The sequence below is a fragment of the Pleurodeles waltl genome, chromosome 4_2 (assembly GCF_031143425.1).
Source record: "Pleurodeles waltl isolate 20211129_DDA chromosome 4_2, aPleWal1.hap1.20221129, whole genome shotgun sequence".
Taxonomy (NCBI): domain Eukaryota; kingdom Metazoa; phylum Chordata; class Amphibia; order Caudata; family Salamandridae; genus Pleurodeles; species Pleurodeles waltl.
In genome coordinates this window covers 447630490-447648155 of record NC_090443.1, presented here as the reverse complement: position 1 = coordinate 447648155, position 17666 = coordinate 447630490, and the positions used below count along the sequence as shown (strand labels likewise).

The window sequence follows — 17666 nt, the reverse complement described above, 5'->3', positions numbered from 1 at the left end:
TTAATTAGAATGCCTACCTAGCGAAGGAGAGAGGGAGCAAACTAATGTAAGTAGCATCTCATCTACTGTCAAAACAAAGAGCAGTCAGAACTCTGAAGCCATTGTTGGTAAATGTATTTGATGGCATGTGTAGCTGTAGAAACACATGCCCTGGATACTACTGCCATCTAGTGGCGAGTCAGGAGTGGAGCAAGGTTTTCTTCGAAGAAGCGGTTTGAGCCATGGGATAGAGCGGCGACTCCTCTCAGTGATTCTGTGCATGGGCATCGACTCCTTTGTTAAATTATTTTCTCTTCGCTGTCTGGTTGGGACGTGTCTTCGCCATGTCTTTTGACTCGCTCCAGTTTGAAATCTTTCTTTCCATTTTCTCTTCTAACATATTGTATCGATTGCGCATTCCTATTTAAGCTTTTGTCTTGAATCGTCGGTCCGACCTCTGACTGTGCGCCCTCTGGGGTGTCTTCTCCCGTCTTGGGCCTACCTCACCATGCAGCACCACGCACTATGCTAAGCTGATGGCGCGAACAGTTTTGTTTCTTTCCTCTGTGCCACGATAAACTTTCTCACTGACCAACATCTGCCTCTACCCCTATCACCACGGTCTTTCCGGTTGAAGATGCTTCGGGACCAAAGGGCGCGTTGATTAGAAGTGGTACACCGGTGGACACCGCAAACATTTTTTAGGAGGAACACGCCCAGGAGGAATCTGAACAGGAGGAGGCCTTCTCTCTCCAGGACTCCGATGTGTGGTTGGGCATTGAAAGCCACGAGGTAACATCTGCACAACCTGTGAATACCGTGGCCTCTCCTACCCACTCCAAAACTGTGAAAAAGCCCCTTTCAGAGGTTGCCAGACCACCACTGCCACCAGGCCCCGGCCAGATCCAAAAATCTGTTTCGGCTACCCCTCCCTGCGCTCGGCTTCGAAATTACCCAAGACAAAGCTATTGTCTTAGGCTTTGACCTCCAGCACCCTGGCCTGAGACGTAGTTTCCATCTCTGTCCAAACTATAGCTCCGAGCCGACCGGCTACTGCCTCCATCTCTGTGCTGACAAAATTGTATTGACCGAAGACTTTGGTGCCAAAATCCACGGATCCGAAAACCTCAGAGCAGAGAGACTCCAGTGAATCTTCGTTTACACCTTCTCCCGCGGAACCTATTCTGGAGATTATGGACACTTGTCAGCCCCGCCTCCATATTCAGGAGAGTACAGGATGCATTATTACTTCTCCCCCTGTTATGATCAAGAGGAAACTGTCTTTTCAAGAAGCTCTGGACACTTCTCCCCTCCGAAGAAAAGAAGCAAGGCCACAAGCCCTCCTTACAAGCTTTCTTCACCTCTTCCTGATTCACCTGCTCCTCCTCCACCCACTTCCCTTTTTCTCCTGCTTTATTTGATCCAGGAGATTATACCCTTCAAGGATCCCTTTATCTGTTGGGGAAGATTTGGGTGTGACATAGCATGACCCAGATCCATGGGACACTTACTACCCTGACCCCATTCTGTCTGGTGATTCTTACTTCTTACATCCTGCATGCCCCTCTCCACCAGAGGATAATACAGCTTGCCAGCAAGTAGCTGCATTTCACAATGTGGACCTACACAGGGACCCTATCGAACAGGACTTCCTGTTTGATATGCTCACATCCACTCGCAGGGATATCCAATTTCTCCTGATGCTCCCATGCATGCTTCGTCGCACTGATTAACTTTTAAAGGAGCCCATCCACTCCAGGGTTATCAGCCCCTAGACTAGACAAGAAATATAAGCCTGCTCCCTTAGATATTAGGTCACAGGTCCCTCCATATTCCATAATAGCCACCATTGCATGAAAACGTGCCAATAGCCATGTAGGAAAGTACCCTCTTTTTGAGCAGAGGTGCCCCTACAAGCTCCAGTTCCATTGCACTGGACTTCGTAAGTGCGGGGAAGACATTTTACCTGTGTAACCAGACAAAGGTCACTACTTGTGTCCGGCTTCAAAATCGTAACTTCGAACCTGGGCATGTTTGGTATCGAACATGTTGGAATCCTACCACACTACTGTTGCCAGTATTGGTTGTATGATTTCATCCACTCTGAGGGCTCTTTAGAGGTCCCTCCAGTATTGCTCCTACCAGTCTCCCATGGTTTGGAAGTGGCCCACTCTGCTGCCACCCTCCAGACAGGCCTCTTCCCTCCTGCTGCTTGACCAGCTCAAGCAGGGGAATGCAGAACACAGGATTTCCTGTGGGAGAGGGAGGCAACACCCTCTCCTTAGAAATAGGTGTGCCATGGCTTGGAAGTGGTGGCCGCCCCAAGCCAATGGTATGCTTTGAAGGCCACATTTGGTGCCCTCCTTGCATAAACTGTTTTGCACCAGTCTATGGACCCCCGGTCCCTGCTCTGGCACAAAACTGGACAAAGGAAAGGGGAGTAACCACTCCCCTGTCCATCACCACCCCATGGGTGATGCCCAGAGCTACTCCAGGTGGCCAAGATGTGCAGAGGCCCCTAGGAGCATCTGAGCGGCCAGGTCAGGCAGGTGACGTCACGTGCCCCCTCCTGATAGGTGGTCACCTTGCTAGGTGACCAGTGCCCCCTTCCTGGACTATTTAGGGTCTCCCTCTTGGGTGGGTCCTCAGTTTCGATGTGCAAGATTCCAACAGGACTCCTCTGCATCGTTTACTTCATCTTCTGGCCACTGGAACTGCAACTGGACTCTAGAGGAACACCAACCTGCAACTTCAGTGACAACTCCGCTTTGCAACATTGTTTCTCCAGCTACTTCCAGCAACTGCATCATTTCCCCAGCTGTGCATCCTCGACGAGACTCCAGCCTGCACAAAGGAATCTCCCTTGGAGTGAAGGAGTCACTCCCCTTCAACTGCAGGCACAAACTACGATGACAACTGGCTGCGTGGATCTGCTCTCCTCTGGAACTGAGTGGATCCTGCATCACAGGTGGTGGTCTGGAGTGGACTTCTTGGTCCTGTCTGTCAGCTGTCCAACTTGGGAGATGATAAGCCCTTGCCTCTCCTTGCAGAACAGTACCCCTGGGCACTGCAACTCTTGCAGCTACCAAGGCTTGTTTGCTCCTGCTCCAAGTGATCGTCAGGCTCTGTGTAGCCGAGGCTCTTAGCACTTCTTCCTGCCAAGCACAGTCTCCTCTCTTCTGCTGCAGCAACGTGGGACACTTCTTCAGGTGTGCTGAGTGGGCCTCACTGTGACTTGCTGTGCCTGCTGCCCATGGGTTGCCTTTGGGGCAGCTGCATCCTCTTCTGTTGGCTCTCCCAAATTCTGAGGCTTAACCCAGACTCCCCTCAAGGGTCGAGTCCCATGGACCTTGCTGGTCCTCTTCAGCCTTGCAACACTTCTTTTGCTTCTCCTTCATTTGCCAAGGCTTGGTGGTGGTTTTCCTACACCACTGACCAACTGCGACCAGACAGCTGACATGGGACACCATTTACATCACTTCAGGGACTCCTCTTTATCGCCTTTGCTGCACAGCTGGTCATCTTTGTCCCTCAATGGGCAGATCCTGCATTCACAGAAGGGTGAGTAGTGGCTCCTGCCACGACGGACACTCCAACAAGAACTGGACTTGGTCCCCTTCCTTTGCAGAGTCCTCTTCTGCCAGAATTCTCTTTTTGGTTCTTGCAATCTGGTTTGGGTCTTGCACAATCCTTTTCGTAAGTCCTCCTGTTGGTTTTGGGAAAAGACAGGAACTTACTTCTGGTCGTTGGGAGTCACTCTGGTACTCTCCTCTTGGTGTTCCCAGCTCCTCCAGCTACCCTCTAACGATTCCACATCCTTGGATGTGGGGGGGGGGGGGGTGGAACTGTACATCGCATTCCACTTACTTAGTATATGGTTTGGCCCTCCCCTAGGATCCTCATGATTTTCTATGCTCCTTACTGATTGCTAATGTATATATAATTAGTGTGTTTACTTACCTCCAGTGTGAAGGACTGTCTAGTAGAATTCTAGTATTTGTTTTACAATCATAAACTACCCTTATTTTTGTAACAGTGTTCTTTCATGTGTGATAGTGCTGTGTGGCCGGAGTGGTATTGCATAAGCTTCGCGTGTCTCCTAGATAAGTTTTGGCTGCTCATCCACAGCTACCTCTAGAGAGCCCTGGCTTCCTAGACTGCCTACACTTCACTAATAGGAGATACCTGGACCTGGTTTGGGTGATAACACCATAGGTGTCCACCACACACCAGACTAGCTTCCTGTAAGCCAAGTCACAGGTGACTCCTCTCCTCCTGAGAAGGGAGTAAGAAAATTGATGCTGCGGGCAAAAGAGTGGCTGTGCAGGCAGCTAACCATTGGCGTATCGCCAATTCACAGGTGTAACTGGCTAGATATTTTCGGGCTCACTGGGATGAAAGGGAGGAGCTCCTCTAGTTTCTCCCAGATGAGCACCTCACAAGAGGACAACAAATTGTTGCTGAGGGGTGAACTGTATCTAATAATTCTATCAACTGTGCCCTAGAAGCCACCGATACAGCTGCATGCGGCAAGAATTCACGTGACCAAATAAGAAGTCACACATGACTCCGCTGCTCTGGTTTCAATCCACAAGTACAGCAAGCAGTCCTTTTCATGCCCTGTGATAAGGAGCATCCTTTTGGTCCTCTAGTGGATACTACCATTGAGAAGCTAAAAAAGGACACCGACAGAGCAAAAGCCATGGGTGTTCTACAGTCCCCCACACATTGGCACTTTTTGTCACTCCACTTTCAGTTGCCTACAGATTCACATCTTCTGAGGTATCTGTATCCCAAACCAGACAACCTCCACCCTCCTATTCTAGGACTTTCCATAGAGGGTCCTACAGAGACAACAACAAAAACAAAAAGGGCAGAGGTAAGAGCACTACTTTCTGAGGCTCTACCTTCACCGCAAAGCAGGGACTACCTCAGTCTTCCCCCGATCCCTCCACAATTGTTGGGGGACGGCTCCAAAATTTTCATTCAGAATAGGTCAACATTACCACAGACCAATGGGTCCTTTCCATTATCCAACATGGTTATTGTCTGGAGCTAATTACCACTCTTCCAAATATCCCTCTTCGCACTAGCAGGCTATCAAACAGGCACATCACCCTTCTCAAACAAGAGGTTCAGTCCCTTCTTCTCAAAGGGGCCCTTCCTTTACAACATCAGGGGTACACTCACTTTATTTCCTCATTCCCAAAAAGGACGCCCCTCTCAGGCCTATTCAAGACCTCAGACCATTGAACCAGTACATTCTGTCAGAACACTTTCAGATGGTTACTCTTTAAGATGTTATTCCACTTTTGCAACAAGGCAACTTTGACAGCTCTAGATCTAAAGGGTGCCTTCTTTAATATTCCCATCCACCCTGCACACCCAAAATACCTAAGGTTTGTTATTGCATGCAAACATTACTAGATCAAAGTCCTGTGTTTCGGGGTCAGGACTGCTCCCAGAGTCTTCACAAAGTGTTTAGCAGTAGTTGCCACACACCTCAGAAGACAGAACATCCACGTGTTCCCTTACCTAGTCGGCTGGCTCATCAAAGTTAGTCCTTACGACAGTGCCAATATCACTCTGCTGACGGTGTATCTCCTTCACACTCTGCGCTTCACACTTAACTTTTCCAAATCCCACTTCCAGCCCCTTTTAGATACAGCCCTATCTAGAATCTATTCTCAATGCAGATTTGGGGCTAGCATACCCCAACCCGGCCCACGTAAAGTTTTCAGTCTCTTCTCCCCCAGCTTTAGGAGAATCGCACATACAGAGTCAGGACTGTTATGTGCCTGTTAGGGATGATGGCGTTATGCTTTGCCATCGTTCCCCATGGCATACTCTGCATGCCTCCCCTACAGCAGTGTCTGTGTTGTCAGTGGTCTCCGGCACAGGGTCACCTGGAAGGTCTAGTCCTGTTAGAATGTCATACTCGCAGCTCTGTGAGGTGGTGGAACACCACCAACCTGTTGAAAAGGTGGTCTTTTCTGGACCCTCTGCCTCAGGTCATTCTGACCACAGATGCATCACTGACAGGTCGGGGCACTCATCTTCAAGACCTCCCTGTACCAGGCCTCTGAGATCTGTCATCAATCCCTACATATCAGTTACCTCGAGCTTCAGGCAGCATTTTAGCCCTGAAAGCATTTTTTCATCACCTGTCTAACAAGGTTGTCTTAATCCGCTCAGACAACATGACAGCTATGTATTATCTACAAATACAGGGGGGACACGGCCGTCCCAATTGTCACAATTCACTCAGGCAATATGGAAGTGGGCTCTCCGCCACTACATTCACTTGGTGGCATAGTATCTCCCAGGGACGGGCAACAACTTTGCAGACCTACTCAGCAGGGTGCAGCATCAAGTCCACAAATATGAACTCCACTCACAAGTCCTTCAAACATACTTCGCAAAATGTGAAACTCAAGTAGATCTTTTTGCCACAGCAGAAAAACCCGGTGGTACAGGTGTCTACAAGTAGATTCAATCTCAGTGCATTTCATTCCATCCCAAACAGAGTTCAAGCACATAGAAATGCACATGATTTCTTTAGCCACTATTGTTCTCAGGTCAGTTAATGCCAGCTGACTCCTGGGGGGATATTTGCATGCTTTCTGAGAGATGGTAGCAGACATTATGCCAGCTATCCCAGATGGCATTTAGCCAAACCTACAATGACTCATCCAAAATGTCCAGAAGGCAGCAAATATTTCGCCATACAGACAGGGCTGGCCACTGCTGTACCCAGACAGTTGGTAGTCAGGACCAACGTGATGCTTTGGTGCTGTTCATAGATTGGCTCCACTGGTTTCTCAATTCATGTTCAGCAATCATTAATGAACATGCCCTTTTGATGGCTCCAGACTTTTTGGAGTGAAGGCTGACTCAGCCCTCAAACAATTTAAACAGGCTACTGCAGGGTCTTTGGGTGTAACTCTGCCTCTCTGGAAGCTTCCCCAACAAGGTTGCCCCTTTTGAGGCATCTTGCACTAGCAGACTTCTCAGTCCTTATGAGGTAGAGGCAGAGGTGTAAACCGCTACGGTCCAGGCTCCCAGGAGCAACAGTCTACTCAAACCACAGCTTCCTCATACAGCAGCTGCAAAACTGCTTTTAAGTTTAAGGCCACATTACCTTGTACATCCCTGGGTGAAGCATCACATCTGATCTATGGTACTCCAAATTGTGCAACACGGTTACTCACTTCCATTCCTGTCTCGCTCCTCTGGATATATTTACCACAACCCCACCCCGAGGATCACCAGTCCATAATTAGAGAAAAGATTCAACCCCTTTTGGCCAGGGAGCCCTAGAGGGTGTCTATGTCCGAAACCAGAACTGACTTTTGCTCCTGGTATTTCGTAGTGCCAAGGAAGGATGGAAGCCTTTGTCCCAACCTTGATCTGCTCTCTGATCTTCTTCCTCTGTAAGGACAAGTTTAAGATGCTTCCCCTGGCAGTTTGTCGGCCGTTGTCCCAGGGGCCTGGATGGTGGCATTCGATGGCAGGCTGCCTGTTTTCACATCTGTCCTTCAATCCCACAGACTCTTTGCAGTTTTCGGTAGGCCTAGAGTGCTTTCGGTTCTCCGTGCTGCTCAGTAGTTTACAGAGGTGATGGTGATTGTGATGGTGATTGTGGTGGTCATGGCTCAGTTGCAGAGGTTGGGAATACCATTCTTCCCATACTATGACAACTGGCTACTGAAAGCAGGATCGCCTTCAACCACCTCAAGACGACTGCCAACCTGCTGACATCAGTGTGCTGAAGTCATACCTTACTTCTTCGCAACAACACCCCTTCATCTAATACATCTAGGGTTTAGTGGTCTTCTGACCTTCCCTCACTCTAAATGAGTCATGGACATTAAGTCTGTGATCCTGGTGTTTTAACCCTTGAGCTAGGTCTCGGTGAGGACGTTTCTGGGGCTTCTTCTCCTCCTGCATCCTTCTGATCAACCACGCCAGGTGGCACAGGCAGGCTTTGTAGTGGAATCTAAAGTCTCAGTGGGCTCAGCAACGAGGGAACCTTTTGGATTCCATCCAGGTGTTGGAGACTGCAAAAGACCTACAAAAATGGCTTCTAGATTGCAATTGGACCGGCGGCAAACTCCTTTCTCAGCCGCACACAGTTTTAATGATTGGGATGCAGGCATCTTTGCTGGGTTGAGGGGGGTCATCTGGGAGAGGTGGAGATTGGAAGACTGGTCTCCAGTAAACAATTAATTCCCCATCCGTTTGCTGGATTTGCGAGCGATTCACTTGGCATCAGAGATGTTCCTCGCGGTCATCAGGGAGGAGCAGGGGTACCGGTTCTCATGGACAACACAAATACCATGTGGTACTGCGCCTAATAGGGTGGCATAGGGTTGTGAGTCCTGTGCCAGGAGGCTCTACGTCTTTGGGAGTGAATGAGCACTCGGGGCATCTCTGATCATCCAGCAACTGGCAGTATCTTTAAATGTTATGGTGGACCAGCTCAGCCGGTGTTGCCTAACCAATCACATAATGGCAGTTACGTTTGGAGGCTGCATTTTCCAACAATGAGCAGAATCCTGGATCTATCCATCTATTCATCGCAGACAAAGCCCAGTGTCCAAACATTTGCGTATTTGTGTTCCCAAGGCACTTATCACTTGGAGATGGCTTATGTCTGGATTGGGGTTTTGGATTATTTTACACCTTCCTGTCTGTTGCTTGTGCCCAGAGCGATGAAGATGATCAAGAAAGACCAGGCCAAATCATCCTGGTGACTCCAGACTGGGTGAGGGAAGAATGGTACCTGGAACTTTTGGCCATGAGCATGTGTCCTCTGATCCTGCTGCCCTTTCGGGAGGACCTCTTGTTGCAACAGAAGGGCTGGTGCCATGCATCCAAACCTCCACCTCCATGTGTGGAGGTTGAACAGCGGCAGCAGATGGCTTTTGGTCTACCTACCAAAGTGGTTGGTGCATCGTAGTAGCCAGGTGTCCATCCACACAACTGTCAATGCAAAATGCTGGGAGAAATTTGTTGGTGTTCTTCTTGTGTCATTCAACCTTTAAACGCAAAGTTGTCTGTCATCCTGTTGTTTTGTCTTTCCCTGATGAAGCAACAGTTCAGGATTTTCTTTTTGACCATTTGGCTTTTGTTTGTATGTTTGCCGGATCGACCATCCCTTTTAAGATCACCTGTCAGATTTTTAAAGAGACTCATTCTGTGAAGCCCACATTAAGACCTTAATTTTTCTCTCACCTACCTGATATGCACCCCTTTGAACTGATGCATAGCTTCTGTGTACATCTGTTGACCATAAAAACTGTATTGGTCATTTCCTTTACCTAAGCTCTACAAGTGAGTGAACTTCAGGTCATGTCTGTGCACTAGCTATATGCATCTTTCTTTCCTGACAGAGGGACATTCCTACTCGAAGTAGTGAAGCTTCCTCATAAGGCAATCCATCAACTTGCTGCCTTGCCCTTTTAAGGAGCAAGATTACTTCACCCTCATGACTGTAAGAGGGCCCTCAGATTTTACAATGATCGAACGAGAAACAGTCAATTGAATGGTACGTTCAACTTTTTGTGGTCTTCTCTGGAGTGAAAAGTAGAAAAGCGATGCAAAGAGAACCCTCTCCTGATGGATAGTTGTATGCATTAAGATCTGCTACGGCTAGCCAAATAGCAATCCCCGGAAGGTTTACTCGCTCATTTCACCAGAGCAATTACTGGTACCACTGTGCTGGCGCTCCAGTCATTGACATGTTTTAGGCTACTCTATGGGCGCCTCTTCACATGTTCAAAAAGCACTACTACCTCGATAACATGGTGTGGTGGAATGAGCACCTGTTATGCAGGATTTTCTAATCTGAACCATTCCACAGACCACCACCTAGGTGGGTGGTACTTTGGTACCTATTAACAAAGTGAGGAATCTGTGATTGGAAGTTTCTATCAGAACTAGTTGGTCACCTTTGCGAATGCCTTTTCTGGTAGTGACTCTAACTGCAGATTCCTGACCGATCCTCCCTGCCCCATTCTTTAAATTGGACTCACATGGTCCACTTATAAGATCCCAATCTAGGGATCCACACACTGGTATATTCTGATGTCTGAGGTCTGCTTCACAATGATGTGGACAGGGATCTGAAAAACTCATGTCCCTATGTGGCGGTGGTGCAGCTATAGTGGCGCTGACATCGCATTTGGGGTGGGACCGATCTGACGCAGACCTGCATAGTGCCACCTGCAGACACACAAGGGATTCACTACAAAAGTCATCCTTTCTGCTCAAAACTTAGTGAGGGAAGTGTGGTTGAGATCCAGCCTGGCACTGTGGGTGGGGCCTTGGGGTATTGGGTAGGTGGGTTTGGGGGAGGTTTGGGGGTCTGCAGTTAGTCTCTACCAGAAACGGTGTTATTGAAGGTAATTCGTTGTTTTTGTGTTAGCCATCCAAGGTTATTTATTCTGTCATCAGTTTCCCATGTTTTAAAATTAGATCCATCTTTATGGGCATGACTCTTACTCCTTACTGCATAATGAAGGCATTTCCAGTGTTGACTTACTTTGCTTGCTTTACACCCAAAGGTTGAAAAGAGATGTGTTTTATTAGATAATTAAAAAAGAATTAAATTGAAGACTCGAAGTAAGTTTTGTAGTTCTAACTCTTAGTTTTTTATATTTGTTAGGTGGTAATGATAACCGGGGATAATCCTCTCACTGCCTGTCATGTGGCCCACCAACTCCACTTTATCCAGAAAGAGCGCACACTAGTTTTGCAGGCTCCACAACCCCGAGGTAAGGGTTAACTAATGAAGTGTGCTTGCTCTTGTAAGCATTGTCCAACATTTAATCTTGTTTATTTTCATAATGTTTTATTTTTGTATTTTTGTTTATCCGGTATTGGATCATTCATAGACTAACATGCTTGAACAGTCGTCAAAGTGGGAGTTCCACTGTACCATAAAATAGCAGTATGCATCATTACCATAGGCCTTAATAGCAATGGACCATCTATTTAACAACATATCCACATCCTTTTGTAAAAGGAACCAAACTTGAACTATGACGAATCAGGCGACGGCACCCTCTAGAACACTCCTCAGAGAGGCAATTTCCTGCAGATTTTCTACCGCACGTCGTGTGAAGGGAATCTTCCTGAGCTCTGCTCAGTTTTGCCTTTGCTTCAAACAGGAATTCCTATAACTATGGCGGATATTTCCAAAAAAGGACTCTTCAAATCTTGAATGTCCTGAGGAAAAACAAGACTACATGCAGATGATCCACATAAAGAATGCCTTTACCCTAACCACTAGGTAAAGGACTCTAAGGTATGTAAAACCTTTTCCTCAAAGACTCTAAAAGATAGAGAGTGGAGATTACTAATCTGGCTGCAGAAGTCCAAATCCAAAAAGTAACTTCTGAGGAAGAAAGTGATATTTCTGAGAGATCATGCAAAGGGCAAAATCCTCTGACCAAGAGACATCTGAGGAGAGTAGAAAGGCCCTAATGGAACATCACAAAGACAGTCTGGTGAAGGAGAAGAAAAATAATCTCCACAGAAAAGGCCTCTTCTCAGCCCACCATGCCTTCCCTGAAATCTAGGGAGATTTCAAAGACTGTCAAATCAGTCGTCGGCAGCTTCACGATAGATAGCAGTATCAACGACGACGCTGAGCACGGTATCTTCCACCAGGCCGTCGAAGCACCTGTACTGTCAATGACAAATCATCCTTCGTCGATAGCCTCGTCGACTGACACCATCATCGACTACACAGCCGACAAGACTAACGGCAACTACCCCGCCAACGAGACCGCCATCGATGACAACTTCATCAACGATAACTCCATCTACGACGGTCCTGTCTATTTCCCCACCGTCGACGGTAACACCAAAGAGAGACAACCATGCAGTCGACTAAGGCATTGTCAACAGGACCGTCGGTGAGAATTAAAATACCTGAAAAGACTAACACCGCTCATAACCACTCCTATCAAGGTATCGCCTTTTCCTCCTCCTCACCTATTGGACATGGAGGATTCAGATGACGACGGACACTTTGGAATCGCGCATAGTCCTTCTCGGCTACTCACGATTTGCCAGGCAAATGATTTTGAGGAGCAAGAGCAGATCTATTGCCAACAATATTGTGCCCCTCCACCGAGAAGGTATTATGAGCACCATTATACACCTCAAAGACCACAGGAAAAGATGCAATTGCCTTCTGCCCTGGTTCAAGATCTGCAAGCTATGTTGCAAGATCATAGGGTTCCTGAACCCCCACCACTGCCACCTCCAGTCTCGGCCCCATCTACACGTCAGAATCTACCTACACCTATAACCCCCATGATTACATTGAGAAACATTGTGTCGCCACCACGAGAAGACCCCTTTTCATCAGCGGATGAAAGGGAAGAAGGTGAGATATCTGATAACACCCTCCCCCCCACAAGAAGAGTGGGATGACTATTTAATTCCCACACCATCACCTCCACCGGAGAACCTATCAGATTCTCCTCCTGAGAACATTGTAGGGTTTCACAACTTGATGAACAGAGCCGCAGCACGATTTCACCTTCTGACTTCCATCATGCAGGCTACCCGCTTCCTGTATGATTTTAAGGAGCAGGCAAGGAAATCAGTTTGTTCAATCCCCATTATTGATTATATATGAGGTGAGGGGATTAAAATGAAGAACCCGGCCACTGTGAATGTTGTGCCATCATGGGTAGATTAAAAAAAATACAAACCCCCGGAAAATCTCCAGCCTGCCTTACAGGGCATTCCAAACCGGACTCTGTATTATTGCAAGCGGCCCAATGCCTTTCCATGAACCCTTCTGTCCCTATTTCCATTCCACCAGATAAAGAGGGCAGACGTCTGGCTAACATGGGCAAGAGGTTCTCCCTCATGTCTGCCATTATAGTGCGAGCAGCTAACTTGCTGGTGATATTTGACCGCTACGATAGGCAGGTGTGGTCTGATATCTGAGACCTCGTAGACCTTATCTCAGAAGGCAGAAGCAGCGAAGATCCTCCAAGGAGAACATACTGAGTTACTACTGAGGTAGTAGACTGCGCGCTTGACATAGTTTCAACAGGCTTCCGTCAGCTAGCAGGGGCAGCTGTCCTCGGACTCCAAGAATAGCTTAAGTCAACATCTTTTAGGCTGGAGGTCCAGTCGAGGGTTCTAGATATGGCCTAGAATGGGGAGAAGCTTTCTGGAAAGCACGTTGATGATGCGCTTCTAGCAATAAAGAATGACACACTGCTAGATCCCTGGGAGCCCGCAGTACATGAAACTGCCCTTTTGGGGAGTTTGTGGAAGGGGTTTCCCTTCCTACAGAGGATCATATCAACATCCTCAGCAGTTCCAACCCTTTCAGACTGTACAGGCAAGGCTAACAGCATCGTCAGCCACCCGCAGCAGCCTATAACAAGCAAGACCCTCACCAGAAGCAACCCCCCATGGTAGAGATGCTGGTTGCAAACAGTGACATTCGGGTGCTGGCTACAAACATTAATTCACATGATATCATGTGGGTGCGAAGATTTCCAACCACTTACCCCTCTGAAGGGAGATAACTACAGACAAGTGAGAGGGTGACTTGGTCACTTTTGGCCATACTATAGAATTTGTGCAGAAACCACCAAACAACCCTCTAAGGGGAATGCACCCCACTCATCTCTACTTACTAAGAAAAGAAGCCCTCATCATGCTTGCAAAGGGACCAATAGAGTTCAGTTTTCACAAAGGGGCATAGGCTTCTATTCTCGATTCTTCCTCATCTGAAAAAAGACAGGGGAATGGAAGCCCATTTGGATTTGAGAAAGCTGAACAAATTCTTGCACAAGCAATCCTTTCGGATGATCACCCTTGCTGATATCCTGCATCTCCTCGCCAGCAGAGACTTCATGATGACTGTCGGTTTGCAGGATGCATATTTTCACATCCCGTACTCCAGTGGGACTCCCACGTACCATAAAACGATGACCGGGAATGATTCAATTTATGGGAATCTATGAAAAATACCAATACTGGATAACTGCAGTTACAGGTAAGTAACTTGTTTTCTTAGTCAAAAATGCTTCACTTCCCACACAGAACACGTGCTGCAATTTCAGGGACTTGTGTCAGTTGGGCAATGTTTGGTTCACTGTTGGGGGAAAACATGTATAGCTTATTTACGTTTTTGTGCTTTCTGTTGATTTTTCTCTGCATGGATTTTTGACTTGTGCCAGAGGAAAATGTATCAACTTATGAATGCATGGAAGATACCATAGGTAGAGGACTAGTCTTACACATTAATTAACAGAATACTTCTGTTTGCGTTCAGAATTGAAAGCATTCATGATAATTTGGTAACCATCATAGAGACAGACTGACAATTTTGACAAGCATGATTTCAAGTCTTAATCTATGCAGCAGGCTGTGTGGATGGATAGTCTATATTGCTGCTATTTGGTGCCATTATCTTCTCCTTTGTCTTCCCAAGTCTCCCTAAACTTCCCCTCAGTATCCCACCTAAAGACACCTAAGGTAGATGGGGAGTCTTACAGACTGGGCTGTGTATAGTGGTGTCTCTCGAAGTGATAAATCGAAATTCTTCACTGTTATTATTGAACCTGCTGCCCTGCAATGGCAGCAGTGCGGTCAAATCCTTCCCCTTCAAGCAATTTGCTACAACAAGGCAAAGGCATCATGTAATCTTTCTTGCATGATGGACAGACCTTCCATATTTAAAAGAATTAATGCAGTTTGCACATTACAGAGTAGTGCAAACAACTAATCTTGAGGCAGTTTGTCACCATTCCAGTTTTTCAACCGTGTGATTTGCTTAAGTGACAGTGGAGCCTTTCCTTGTGTAACTTGTGATGGAACAACACCTATTTTTCCTAAGTGGAAGAATTGTACACCACGTGCCTAGCTGTGTTTCAGTACTTGGTCAACGAATGTTACATTTTCATCTTTTTTCATTTTTGCTTGTAGATTCTGAATGGCAGTGGCATTCCATTGACGACTGTGTTGCCCTACCTCTTATCCCAGATTCTCCGAAAGAGTTCACTGGATGTCATGACCTGTGCATTACTGGTGAAGGCCTCAACCACTTACAAGAAGTGAACAGAAAGTTCCTTCAACGACTTATACCACACATACAAGTGTTTGCAAGAGTTGCACCTAAGCAAAAGGTGTCTACTTTCTTTCCTATTTGTAATACTCTGCCTTCAGTGTCCTTGAATTTTGAGTGCACAAATATCTGTTAAGTACTTTGGGTTGTATTCAGTGGAAAAATCTAATTTAATAATGCTTATGTTAAAATCGTATTTATAAAAACTGTTATTTGAGTATGTGCAAAAGCTTTGCATTGAAATAGGTTCCATCAGGTATTTTGCCATTACACATAAAGTGAAAGCTTTCGTCAAATGCGATTAATTAGGTTGGACCTCCTAGCCGGTACCTTCACCAGTAGTGTCTTATATGGTGCAAATGCATCTCGCTTGACGGGGTAAAAGTTGTATTACTAGGTAATGCTTTGAGGGAAATCATTCAGTTCTGACTTAATTTCAGGGTAGGAAGTGGGATAATTGGTACAGCCTGGTGTAGTGGTCGAAGACCCTTTTAGAGATCAGGTACCAGGTTTATTGATGTGCTTGAGAGGCAGTGTTGAGCACAACCTGTGTTCAAGCCAGAACCATGTAAGATGCTGATGCACGGTACGAGAACCTCTGTATGGGGAGTATTTCTGTAGAGTGTAAAGGATAGTCCTACATGCCTTCTGCCACTGATTGTTTTAACAGTTTATTCTGGTCTCTTTACAGTCTGACAGCCGTTGGTAAGTCAGGCCCTCTTCAGTGTTAAACACTGTACCACTACCTGGATGATGGAGGTTGCCACGGAAATCTGCAGCCAATCCTGCTCAGGGCCACGTAGTACAGGAATGTGTTGCTGGAGAAGGGTCACTGGTTTCCTTCACTTTCTGCAGCAAAGTCCATAAGTTTCAACAGTGTTAGAAACACATGCTTCCATACACATAATATAAAAGGTAATTTGTTAAAAAAAAAAAAAATAATAATACTGTTGTAGAACTATTGCTGAATGCAGACCACATTAGTCAATTTTCACATTTTCTCATAAAAAGTTGGCAGTTATACTTCAAAACAGTAACAACAGTTATAAAGAGGAAAAACACTATTTTGTTTGCCTTTTTTTAAGAGAAACTGAGAAAAGCAGGACAGTGTAGCTCAGTGGGTAGCCAGGGTATCCTAGTGCCCTGCCAGTGAGAGCTGCACCCGTTTTTTTTTTTTTTCTCACTGCTGACAACAGCATGCTGGTGCAAAAATCTGTCTATTTATTTTTTTATAGGAAAAAATCTTTTAAAACCTTTAATTCTTGTCTTGACTCGACCCCTTTTCAGTTAAAGTGGTGTTTAGCATTTTTTTGTTTTTTTTTTACAGAAAATGTTTTCTTTTTCAGTCTGATCGACTTCACATTTTGACAAATACACATCCTGGGACAGATTAAAGCTAAAACAGACCCACATTATCTGGCATTATTGCCCTTGCAGACACTTCCATGCTAGTGCAAGTTCTAAATGGCACAAAGAACTCTGAGGGGCAGAACAAATCAGATAACACCAGAGATGACAAGTATCACTGTCTGAGAGCCTGGACATGGGGTTCCTCAGCATTTGTGTTGACTCCACTAGAAAGAGTGATTGTCACTCTACATCGATGTCAAGACCATCAATGTCGAGGGCTGATAGGGCTGCCACAAAACGTCCAAAGGGTATGTTGTTAAAGCACACAACATTTAGTAAATCCTTGAGTCTTCCTCTGGTATAACAAAGTCCTTTACACTGATTTCACTGTTTAAATCTGAATGCTCCAGGGTAGGCTCCCCAGAGAATTATTTTCTCTGATTGTGCTCACTAATTCTTCTGATGTAGACCATACACAAAAGAGGATCTTCATCCAGAGTGGAACAGGGAAGATTAGCACTCTTCCACCAATCAGGAGAAAAAGGAGACTAGAGTTCCAAACTGAACAACTAACACCACAAGCAAAGGTGGCAAAGAAAGCAACTCCGCCACCCTCTCCTCCACCTGTAACTCAGATATCACCGGCACAAACTCCGTCACATTCACCGGCTCACACCACCATGAGCCAAGATGACCAAGATGCTTGGGACCTATACGACGCCCCAGTGTCAGACAATAGTCCAGAGTCATACCCTACCAAGCCCTCACCACCTGAGGACAGCACAGCGTATGCGCAGGTGGTAGCTAGGGCAGCAGAATTCCACAACGTGTCGTTACACACAGAACCTGTCGAGGATGACTTCCTTTTTAACACCCTCTCCTCCACCCATAGCAACTACCAAAGCCTGCCTATGCTTCCAGGAATGCTAAGGCACGCGAAGCAAATCTTCAAAGAACCTGTCAAGAGTAGAGCGATCACTCCGAGGGTAGAGAAAAAATATAAAGCACCTCCCACAGACCCTGCTTTTATCACCTCTCAACTGCCACCAGACTCAGTCGTGGTAGGAGCAGCTCGCAAAAGAGCCAATTCACACACATCGGGCGATGCACCACCCCCGGACAAGCAAAGCCGAAAATTCGACGCAGCTGGGAAAAGAGTCGCTGTACAAGCTGCAAGCCAGTGGCGCATCGCAAACTCTCAGGCGCTCCTAGCGCGTTATGACAGAGC

The 17666-nt window shown here is 46.5% G+C and overlaps 1 protein-coding gene across 1 annotated transcript in view; it reads left to right on the top strand.

The window, feature by feature from the left end:
* ATP13A1 (ATPase 13A1) overlaps positions 1-17666 on the top strand; it is a 381010-nt gene that overhangs the window by 188310 nt on the left and 175034 nt on the right. The window contains exons 17-18 of the mRNA XM_069231770.1: positions 10649-10757; positions 14950-15149. Coding sequence (XP_069087871.1) covers positions 10649-10757; positions 14950-15149 — 309 coding nt within the window. The remainder of the gene's footprint in view (positions 1-10648; positions 10758-14949; positions 15150-17666) is intronic.